The 12367-nt window shown below is 42.8% G+C and overlaps 1 protein-coding gene across 2 annotated transcripts in view; it reads right to left on the reverse strand.

Annotated features, from left to right (window-relative positions):
- Nucleotides 1–12367, reverse strand: part of HTT (huntingtin) — a 1416422-nt gene that overhangs the window by 1116449 nt on the left and 287606 nt on the right. For both annotated transcript variants that reach the window (XM_069203496.1, XM_069203501.1), the window contains one exon: nt 8523–8586. In XM_069203496.1, the coding sequence (XP_069059597.1) occupies nt 8523–8586 (64 nt within the window). The remainder of the gene's footprint in view (nt 1–8522; nt 8587–12367) is intronic.

Raw genomic sequence — 12367 nt, forward strand, 5'->3', positions numbered from 1 at the left:
TGGAACGTTTGTAACTTGAGATTGCGGCAAGGTGAACTTGAATTGATGCATGAACAAGGTCTGACTTGGCTAGTGAAAGAAGATAAGGTATGATCTGTTCAGGAGAGGCTTTAAACGGGTGTAAGTTATTCTGATGGCACCAAGAACAGAGTCTTTTACACTTTAGCCTGTAAGTTTTGTTTGTATTTTCGGCCCAAGCTCTGAATAATACATCTCTGCATTCCTGATTGATTGTTACGTTTCTAACCTCATGAGCCATGCGTGCAACTGGAGAGAGGCTGTCTCCGGGTGTAAAACTTGGCTGTGGTTCCTGGTTAGAAGCATGTGTTTCTTTGGAAGTCAGATGGGTTCGGTCACGGACAGGAGAATCAGCTCCCCAAACCAGTGTTGTCTGGGCCACTAGGAGGCTATCAGGACGAGTCAACAGTGGTCCACTTTCATCTTCCTGAGAATCCTGTGAAGTAATGGGAAGGATGGAAAAAGTGTTTGCATAAATTCCAGACCATCGCATCGAAAAGGCATTCGCCCACGACCCTGAAAGCGGGTATCACCTGACACAGAACTGACATTTGGCGTTCCTGTCTGTTGAGAAAAGATCCTATGCTGGCTTGCCCCAGCATGAGAAAATCTTGTCTATTTCCAGTTCATCCATTTCCCACTTGCGGCAACTGTCCTCTGTTCTGCTGAGAATTTCTACTAAAGTGTTGTTCACCACGACACGTGTTCGGCTTGTAGAGAAATTTTGTGAATCGTGAGCCGAACCCAAAGAGCTGGGGCTTCTTGAGAAAGAGACAGAGATTGGGTTTCTCCCTGTCTGTTGATGTAATACATGCTAGTCATGTTGTCTGTATGGACCAGCAAGGATGAGCCTGTTGTTCATGACAGAAAAGGTTGTAGCGTGAAAAATATTGCTTGTAGTTCCAGGCAATTGATATGCATTCGTTTTTGATGCTTCGCCATTTCCCCTGGATCTGCAGGTCCTGTAAATGGCTGCCACCAGCCCTCCAGGGAAGCATCGGTTGTAAAGACGAAGTCTGGATCTGGGGCTCAGGAATGTCGGGCCTTGACAGATATGATCGATGCAAGACCACCATTGCTAGCGTTTTCATCACCCTTGGGGGGGATTGTTGATCAAGTCTTCAAAGGAGCCATGAGACAGAATCCATTGCTTCTGTAGCTCCTCTTGTAACGGTCTCATCTTTAGTCTTGCCAGCGGCACTAGGTTTATTGCAGAGGAGATCATCCCCAGGAGCGACTTGAATAGTCTTGCAGAAACGACCTTTCTTTTGGAGATTTCTGGAGCCAGATTAGATAGTCTTCTGACAGGTAAGCCTCGTTTTCAATTGTATCGAGGCTGGCAACCAGGAAAGTTGTCCTTTGAGTTTGCATGGCTTGAGGATTTTTAGTAATTTACAGCGAGACCTAGCCTTCGAAATAGTGAAAGACAGGCCCTGGTGGCTTGGGATGCTTGTTGTGGTGACGAAGCTTTAGGCAGCCAATTGTCTAGGAAGGGAAATACCTGATGATCTTGTTTGCGAAGTAAGGCCATCACTGGGGTAAGACATTTTGTGAAAATCAGAGGGGCTGACTTTAGTCTGAAAAGAAGGAATTTGAACAGATAATGGTTACCGGCTACGGTGAAGGAGAGGTATTTGCGATGCTTGGGATGAATTCAAATGCGGAAGTAAGCATCTTGTAACTCTAATGATGTCATGTAATCTCCGCTGTCTAGAAAATGAAGGATGTCTGATACAATAATCATACGCAAGGACACAGAAATGTGTTTAATTTCCTGAAGTCCAGTATGGGTCTCCATTGTCTTCTTTCACACCAGGAAAAAACAGGAGTAAAATCCTAATCCTCTTTGATGAGGGGAAACTCAAAGAACTGGGTTGGTGGTCTCTGCACAAACTCCACGGTATGGCCGTAGGTTACTAGATCCAACACCCATTTGTCTGATGTTATCTCCTCCCAGTGGTGGAGGTAGTTTAAGATATTTCCACTCAAATGAATGGAAGGAGTGGGTGTAGCCAATACCTGATCCAGGTCACTGTTTGTGGCCTGTATCTCTACTTTGGGGGATGGATGAGTCTGATGGTAGGATGGCCTATATTGGGACTCAATCAATCAATTAATCAGTGTTTTTAAAGAGCAGCTGCTCACTCGTTAGGGTCTCAAGGTGCTGGGGGTAGTGATAGGGGAGTGTAGCATATACCTGTGAGGTGGTTTAGAAAAGCCATGTCTTCATTTCCTTCGTGAAGCTGAGGAGGGAAGGTGGTTTGTCTGATGTGGATGGGTAGGGCCTTCCAGGGGTGGCTGCGAGGTAGGAGAAGGAGGGTCCTCCTGTTCTGGTTTTCCTCATGCAGGGTACTTCTGCGAGAGAGCTGGGCTGAGTGTAGGGCCCTGTGGGGTACGTGGAAGTTGAGTCGCTGGTTCAGGTAGGCTGGTCCTGTGTTTGAAATTGTTGGGGTATTCAGTATCCACCTCTCTATGAAGAGAAACCTCTTCCTCTCGCACCTTAAAAGGGCAATTTCTTGAATTGCAAAGTGCCAAGAGACCTGGCAGTGTCTGTGTATGTTTGTATTGCCAATAAGGTGTCATCAATGTGCTTCTTAAACAATGTTTTGCCATCATATGCCATGTCCAAGATCATTGGCTGTACCTCCGGTCTAAAAAAGGTGGCCTTCAGCCATCCCTGGCATCTTATAACTGCTGAGGAGGTGATGTTGAGGGCACAATCAATCTCTGAAGAAGTATGCTTGCCCTCCTGCAGTATCTTCCTCGCTTCAGACTTCCTGTCCTCAGGGCTGAGATCAAGCTACCTGCTGATATCTGACCAAATATGGTGCTCATAAAACCCCTAGGATTGCAAGAGTGTTGGCTGCACAGACAGTAATGGCAGACATGAGATAAAACCTCTTCCCCACATTGTCCAGACGGTTGTCTTCCTTAACTGGGGGAGCAGATATGGGAATGGACATGTTTTCTTGAGCATCTTTAAGCTGCCTGAGAGACAGCACACTGAGGCTTAGAGTGGCTGATGAGACAAGCAGGGGGATCCTCTGTGGTATTATATATTTTTTATCCAGGTGAGGTGCTGCTGGAGTGACCATAGCCGGATTTATCATGATTTTAAGCCCCTCAATCCAGATGTTATCTATGATAGGGATGGCTCTTCACTGACTTTCTAGCCAGCTCTTTAAAATCATGGAGACAACAGTCCAAAGGCATAACGGAGGTTTGTAGGTGGAAACATGCTGCAGCTCGGTCCATTAAGTTGTGGAAACACCCAATGTCCTCAGGGGGGAGAGTTTGAGGGGTGAGGGGGTCGTCAGATGAAATAGGGACCAAGTAATCAGCCCATTCGTCCTGCGGTTGTTGTGGACCAGGGGATTTTCTCACTCTTCCCTTTCATCTTCGGTAGCAGCGTCATCCTCCCTCGGAGGTGCGGCAATGGTTGAAGCTGGTGTAAGTGTAGGTGTTCGTTGAGGGGGAATGTTTCTCGGCATGGCAGGAGAAACTGCCTGGGATTGCGTTGGCTATGGTTATTGGTTAGAGTCCAGAAACCTCGTTTTGGAATCTTGCAGCATGGCCTGTAAATCTTGAACCAAAGAGGTTGGTATTTCAACAACATTTTGCCCAAGTTGAGGATAGTCATAGTGTTCATAATGTGTGCTATGCGGGGTGCAATAAGACTCATAGCAATGTTGGTCATCATTGTCCTCCTGATACTTCACTTTAAGTTCTGAGGGACCGTGAGTCCCCAAAAGGTCCCTCATCCTTAGACCCCTCCCAGTCTAACAAATGTCTTGGAAGCAAAGCTGGAACTTTGCTCGGAGTGGTCACCTCAGGGGGCAAGGCAGTCTTTACTATTTTTATAGTAGTAGCTGCATATGTCGACGACGTGGTAGATGATGCAAAAGTGAAATGTGATGTTGCAGGCAGAATTCTTTCTGTTGATAACTGTGCTGTCAGTGACGGTGCTATCAATGACGGTGCATTCGTCGACTGTGGTGTAGATGGTGGTGCTGCCGTCGACGGTGGTGCAGTCATCGAAGGTCTTTGTTGCTGTTGGCTTTGTCAATGGTATCTTTTTCAGTGGCGAATACCTTTGTGAACAATATGGAAGCAGTAATGGCGGTCGACCTTTTCAACGAGAGAGTATTGATGGTAGCTGTGGTTGTTGTTGACACTGTAGTCAATGGTGGTGTTGTCATCTATGGGGTTGTGAGAGGGATTTTAGACCTCGATGGTTCAGATGAGGGAGAGCGGCAATGGCTTCTTTCTCTTCAGAGATGGAGTGGATGGTTGGGAGGAGGCCGACCCTGCAGAGATAAGAGGAATTTTCTCCTTTTTGCCAGGGTCTTTGTGGTGAGATGTCAAGGCATTCCTGCTCTCTGCAGAAACCCCTTGGTCAGATGATCTTGACCTTTTATGGGGTGTCACAGTTGAATCACTATCCCTACCTGGAGAGCTAGACCTTTGGGATCTGGACTTCTGCAGCCACAGAAGTAATCTTCCCTTTCTGTCTCTAGAAGTTTTGAAGAGAAGATACTGCAAATTTTACACTCCACCTGATGTTGTGGGTAAAGGCAGTACAGACAGTCTCTGTGTGGGCCATCAACATGCAGTCTCTTCTTCCCAGATGAGATGCAGGAACGAAACAGACCTTTCTTGGAAGACTCAACCATTGTTGGTTCTGAAAACTGGAATTCATTGGAAAAAACTGAGCAGAGCTCAGAAAGACTCCCTTCACATGACGTGCAGTAGAAAATCTGAGAGAATCAGTGCCACCACCTGATTGGTCATAATTCACGTTTGGTCTTTTCTTTTTTTTCTTTTTTTAAAAGGACATAGATCGGCTATTAAACTGATGGCCTACTGCCACTACAGCCTATTGTAAGTCTTACATACTGCTTTATTATGGTTCTGTAGGACTCCCACTTCAACAACGGGAAATGCTTCAAGTATGTGAATCTATGAAAGATCCAATACTGGATACACACTACTTTGCCGAGAATGACAAGACAGTCGAGTCAGCATAAACCCTATGGGAAGCATACAAATCAGTTATTAGGAGGCAAGCTTTAGCTCTAATAGTGGGACACCAAAAAGAAAAACGAGCTAAAATTGATACACTGGAGTGGGAACTTCTAACACTCGAGAACACACTGACCCACCAAGAAAACACTGACACCAGGCACATCCTTGACCTCAATCAACATCAATACAGAGATCTAGTAACAGAGGCTGCCAGCTTAAGTCTCAGGGCAACACAATCCCACATCTAGGAGGTCAGGGACATCCCAAATTTACCAACTACAACAAGGAAAGCACCAAGGCTGTCCCTCTCCCCGTTAATATTTGTATTGGCACTGGAACTGCTAGCTGCCTGGGTCAGACGTGACCCATTGGTCCGTGGTCTGAAGTGTTCTGAACACTGAGAGGACAGAATCTCGCTCTATGCAGACGATGTCATGCTGTATATAACAGACCAAGAGCTTACACTGGCAAGGCTTATGAGATTTTTCATATTTTTTGGCCACCACTCCGGCTACACAATAAATTGGCAAAAATCCAAAATTTATATCTTGCGAGGGCAGCCACCACAACTGCTGTCTGACTGCAATGCAGTGCCGGCGACAGAGTTTCCGATACTTGGGCCTATTTATTACTATGACTACAACATTACTCTTTGGGTAGAACTTGGCACCCCCTCTGGACCGCCTGAAAAGAGAAGTCGAACCCTGAAGATCCTCCCCGCTGCCAATTCCAGGACATAGGGCCCTCTTCAAAATGATGTTGCAGGCCGCTCCTTATACAAATGACGAAACACTCCCTATCCGGTGCAAAAACATACTTCCATGCCATAGAAAGAGAGAAAGGGACCCTACTTTGGGATGGAGATCCAGCCCAAATAGCACAGCATAAAGTAACAAAGAAATGGTATGACCGGGGAGGCTGACTCTACCAGTCATTCATAGGTATTACTGGGCAGCATAGCTATCTACTATCAATGGTTGGGTCTTTGAATCACCAGAAGAACCAGCCTATTGACTGGATAAATTAACAGTACAGTCAAAGGGACACCTCAGGGCACTCTATGAGTCCACCAAGCACTCACAACTCAGGGACCCAATGGCAACAGTCGTGGTTACATGGCACACAGTCACACGTTAAATGGGTTGGACAGGAAGATCATGCAGGCCACATCTCTTTGTGACACAGCTGCACTGGGAATGCCAAGGCGTCTCATGGTATTTGAAAATTGGGACATGACTGAAATCTCAAAAGTAGGGGATTTGCGGCAACAGGAGGTCATCGTCCCCTTAGCTGAACTACAACAGGAATGCCAATTAACACCCACAGAGATGTTTTGCTATCCACAGATTAGATATGCGCTCAAGGCAGGACTGCCAAAGGCAGATATACTGCTGGAGTCCTCACCATTAGAGGACAAATTACTTGATGAGCACATGCCACGTTAAAGCTATATCACTGACGTATAAAAAACAATATTATACAACACACCTGATGCAACTTAGAGAGCATTGGGCCTAGGACCTTGAAAGCCTCTAAGATGACGACTGACAAGAAGACACATACTCCCCTAAACAAGTAATCACTCAAGGTTTCGACTAGAACAATTAAATATCCTACACTGTACATACTTTTCCACAGTCACGCTATTCAAGACATGTAAAACCGCAGGGTCGTGGTCAAGGGGGCACCTTCTTTCATACGATATGGGAATGCTCTAAACCCCAACGCTTCTGGAGGGTGGTGCTAGAGTGCCTGAACAAAGTTAATGGGACTACCCTCATTCCGACAGCCAGGCTGTGCCTCTTAAACATTTAGGAAGGTATGGATTTGACCCATATGAAACAAATTTGGGTTACGCTGAAGTTTATTACTGCCAAAAAGGTATAAAACTGTGGGGATAAGAGATGGATAACTGGAAAAGAGAAATGAATTGGTGCTTGTTGGCGGAAAAGGTGGTTTATGAGTGCGGTGGCTGCCCACAAAAATGGAACAAGATCTGGGGGCCCTGGAATGAATACAGAGGAAGCATATGTCATGACCCCACTTTGGTGGCAAACTGTGACCCATGGTGGCAGGATAGCTCCTGTGCAGCGAAGGGACATACGCAACAGGGGTGGACTGGTGCTGGAGGGAGAGTGAACCTTAAACAACATGTGATGCCTTGTTTTCTAAAATGTGCTCCATTCAGCAAGATTATGGTTTCTTTGTTGCTAAAATATACTTTTTAAAAAAATTGTCATATTAGGGAGCGATTTCTCTTGCAAACTGTTAAAATTTGGAAGAAATTAGCAAAAATAACGGTCTCTGAGAGACCGCCACCAGGAGGTGTGGGGGGAAAAAAGGAACTGACCCTAGCGAGTGAGAGTGGTGATTACATAGGCCCTGCAGGTCACTTCCGGAGCAGATCTGAGTAAGTGTTGAGCCGCAAGAAAGTGCAGCATGCAGAAGCATTGCTTAAAAGTTTGCAGATCCAGTCTGACACCTGTGAAATAATGTGAGGGATCTTTGGCTAGAAGTCTCTATCAGAAGCCCTTTTAGATATGTGCCTCAAATGGAAAGCACGTAAACTCCAGTAGTAGTATTTTCTCTACGCTGCCCCCATACTGCGAGAGTATGTTTGGAGACAAGGGTTCTATAAGGAGAAAGGACTCATCAGAGTCCAAAGGCCACCTAAACTTATAAACAGAACTCATGGCCCCAGAACCTAAACCCAACACATTCTCAATGCTTTCTCTGGAGCTATCAGAATATTTTGGAAGAAATGTTTATGATCTGTAGTCACTGAAATATGCTTTATTATGGATCCAAGGCAAATTGTCCTTGACACAAATGCCTCTCATATCCAAAAAAGAACCACTGGAAAGTATGCAAGAGAGAAGAGGTTCCGACCAATGCATGAGTTAAGAGATCTAAGGAAGAAACTGGAAGATTCTAGAAATAGGTAGACTTTGAAGTTACCATATACCTAAACATGGCAAAATGTGCTCTTCAATAGGTGCAACTTATTTTTGTCACTGTTACAACCATCTGTATAAGCTAAATAACCTACAAGCATAACTATGCAGGTATTATTCTGCCACTGTACTGAAACAGATAAGGGCATACCAAAACAGATGTTGATTTCCCAGACCTTGTGGATCCCACCAACAATTAATAAAACCTGAGAGAGGACATACCGTTAGATACTATCATCAACTTCAAAAGGCTTTCACAAGGTAAAAGCATGTGCTGACAGACTCCAGCCCCACATGCAAATATGTGTGAACATGACAACAACGTGCAGTCTGAATACCATTAAGGTATTTTGGATGTCATTAAAGACTAGATAGTTTTAAGTGACCCAGAATGCAACAATACTGTGTGTCTAGCTCAAAGTGAACCTATCTCTCCAGAACATCACATGCTTGCAAAATATGCCGAACTCAGACTTGCTGGAATGAAAAGACAGATAAAGTGACTAGACAATTCACATTACTCACCCCTGTATAATGGTGACATCCTTTATGTAACTTTTGAGTCTTTCCTTCCAGAAAGCTGACTAACCTGCAGAGTATAAGAAATTACCAAAAGGTCACTCACTCTACAATCACAGTTCATGCAAAAAAACATTCACAAGAAATATTAAATAATCTTTATTTTCCCGCAGGAACCAACCACTACTAATGTCATGAAACAGTTTCGCACTCCTTTTTGTAAGGTAAAACTAAAAAACAAATATAGATGATTTCATTAGCAGTATAATACATATGACAGAAAAATCATTCAAAAAGACTGTGGATAGACAAGTCAGTATGTGTCCTACGAAAGCAGAGCAGTAAGAGGGACAAAACAGGGAAAGCAGGTGTAGAAAATGGAGCAATAGAGGCAAACTCCTATACTGCAAGGATTGAAAAGAGAAATATGGGGGTCACACAGGGCCTACACCATTATTTCCATTTTATTACATTTGTCACAGTCCTGTAGAACAGTAGACATATACTACTTCCTTTATACACTGGATGAAAGATAAATGAAAAAACACTTGAAAAAGAATAAGGATGTGTCATCTGGCTTCAGACAATATCCCCACCAAAAATAAAACAATACAACATCCATACTATATTAAGCTTAGCTACTATTTTTTGTCAAATATCTCTTTGCACACACTGACACCGCTGCATAGTTCAAGGAAAATACAGTTAAAATGCTTCATTAAGAAATGATTTCTGTTTCCTGACCCTCAAATCATTAAACCTCTATCTCTGATCAAACTTCCCATTAATTTCAGATACACAATCAAACTGATCATTACTCAGCTATATTTCCCCCACATCAAAATGGATTGTCATCTCAATTCTAAAAACAGCTGTTGCCTTCAATAGGTTGGCCCCAATACCACTTCCCTTTTCTTTTTTCTAAATGCTCACTGAATATTTCACCAAAAACAGCCATTAAAGTCTCTTGCAATTAATGCCCTGCTGAATTCATTCAACTAAATGAGCGTTATCCCAATTCCCAAACTTCATTACACCTGCCCTCGTCCTACTCAAGGTCTCTGCTGCCTTATTGATAGTCAGAGCCTTGACAAGCTTGGGGATCACTGCTACACTCTTTGTGCTCCTTTGTCTGGGTGCCCTGATGTTCTTCTAGAGCCATGTCATGTACCACTAATAGGCACCTGTCCAATCTCTGCCCTACACTCATTACATGGTTCAGTAACAGAGTGCACATCTAGAATACAATAACAAATAGATAGATGTTTATTTGACAAGAATGGAAAGAATAATGACTCTCTTCACTACTTCTAAAATATTTTTATTTCCCATCTTTTTCCAACATGCCGCCACAGTCCCCTAACAAGTTTGGGGCTCATTTGAATAGGGTTTATGTGTCCCTTTGCTGTTTTCACCAAGGCTACCACCTCCACCTGCTAAAATCTGTTAAAAGTACACAATAACGAACTAAAGGCGTGCACTTTACTCCGCCTGGGGCCTTATTACAACAAGCACCCTCGAAGAACTTTCTAAAGGGCCTTCTCAACACACTGTGACATACAAATGCCTACTAGTCAGGCCTTCAAAGATATACCCGCAAGTCCTTGCTCATACATTAGTCAGGTCCTGTACCATATATCATCAAGATGTCAAGTACACTCAAATCGTTCTGACCCGTCTTCATAAATGACCCACTTCACTGACACAGTATCAGCCCAAGAGCCTCTACAAACTACAATACTTTCCAAATTAGCCCTTTAGATAATACTCATGACACTTGGTGCACCCTCCCTTCCTCATTCAATATCGCCAAAATTTTATGTATATATGCAACTCTTCCTGAATCTCAAGATGTAATCATTCACATAACTGCTGAAGTAGTCTAATAATAATAGATTTTCTTTGCCTTCAACCATTATGTTCTAATATACTTTTTGAGGTAGCTATTGTATAGCCTTTCTGGTCGACATGCTGAGCAAAGCAAAAGTAAAATAACAAGTAAGATATTTCACTCCAAACATCACCAAAATGTCACCAAGCATCTTCAGTCTAGAAGACAATGAAAGTTAACATCTTGGCTAAATAAGAGATAATCAAAGCATGCATACATTTTAAAGGAACATTAGCAAAAAGGGTAGTGACAATGATAATGAACTTGGCATGAAGCATTTTATACCTCAAAAGGCACTATTATAATTCGGGATTCAGTGTACCATTTTTGCCATACAGCATCCTACTAGCAAATACATGTGACCTCTGAAATGATCTTAAAAGAGACAATGTGAAAACAAGTAATGAATGCAAGATGTGTAAATCATGTATGGCATTAGTAACTCATGTAACTTAGACAGTAACAGAGAAGTGAGCAGCAGGAAGCAGCAAAGTACATTAAAAATAAGGAATGGTTTCTTACCTGTAATCATAGTTCTCTCTCAGAGAAATTTTCATTGAAATCATAAGCAATGTGTAGTCCTGCCCATGTGCAAGGATTAAAATATCTCTTCTTTAGTGTAGATATTTACCTTAATTGAGGAAGGACAAGACTTGGACAGAATTTGTTAAAAACGTTTTGCAGCCTATAAAGAAAAATAATTTAGGAGCTGAATATTTTTTTTCTTATAAATATCCCTCATAAACCTTTTTGTTCAAAGAAAGAAATGGATAGGAAGGAATGGGGCAAGGTAGACATAGAGGCTGCAGTAATATAGTTATAAAAACGGACACTGCCTCTTTAAGGGCTCACAGTTCTCCAGTGTCCCATCATGCCCAGCAGGTGGCAAATACCACAGTTCTTTCCTACAGAGCAAAACAAAGTACAACTAATGAAAATAGAATGTGGATGAATCATCTTTGTCTCTTCCACCAGGGAGGAGAGCGGGTTGCTTACGATTTCAATGGAGATTTTCCTGAGAAAGAACTAGGATTACTGGTAAGAAACCATTCCTTTTCTCTCTCAGGTGATTTCCACTGATAATCATAAGCACTCAATAGAGTAGCAAGCCCATCCCTATAAACGGCGGTGGAAGGAAAAGATGATCCATAGAAACAACTAAGCAAGAAGATTCCAGAGGGAAATGTGTCCTACTTGAGCATCTGTTCTAGCATCTAAGTTCAAATAATAGCTCCTCGTAAAAGTGTGAACAGATTTCTAGGTAACTGCTTTGCAAATTTCTGCAACGGTAATATTCCTCACTGAAGCAGACATTGCAGCCTTTTCTCTGGTGAAATGGGCCTTTGGTCTACAGAGTTTTGTTTGCTTTAGGTAGCATAACAGGATGCAACAAACTATCCACCTGAATATAGACTGTTTAGATGTGACTAAACCTGTACATATATGACCATAATTTACAAACAACTGATCAATCTTACTTTTAGCTTTTGTTTTGCATGGAGAGATCTTTCTGCTGCAGTAGACAGATTCTCAAGGAAAGTCAGAAAATTAATGGTCTGATTAATGTGAAAAGCTGAACGCTTTGGGCAAGAATCTAGGATACCACCTTATTGCTATGAAATCTTGTATATGCTAAATGAGAACATAATGCTTGAAACTCAGTAACTATGTGCTGATGCGATGGCAACTAGAAAAGCCATTTTCCAAAAAAGGTGTTGTAACGAGGGTTTATGAATAGGTTCGAAAGGGGGTGCCATGAGATGTGAAAGTACTATATTCAGTTCCCAGTGAGGGGAAGGATGGAGAATTGGAGGAAAAACCTTCTTGATACCCTTTAAGAAGTCTTTAAAAACGAGGACTTTGAAAAAAGAGATTTGTGGAGGACATTTTGTGTAGGCAGTAATAGCCACTAAATGGACCTTAAAAGAAGAGAATTGTAACCCAGATTTTGCCACATGAA

The sequence above is a fragment of the Pleurodeles waltl genome, chromosome 1_2 (genome assembly GCF_031143425.1).
Source record: "Pleurodeles waltl isolate 20211129_DDA chromosome 1_2, aPleWal1.hap1.20221129, whole genome shotgun sequence".
Lineage (NCBI taxonomy): Eukaryota > Metazoa > Chordata > Amphibia > Caudata > Salamandridae > Pleurodeles > Pleurodeles waltl.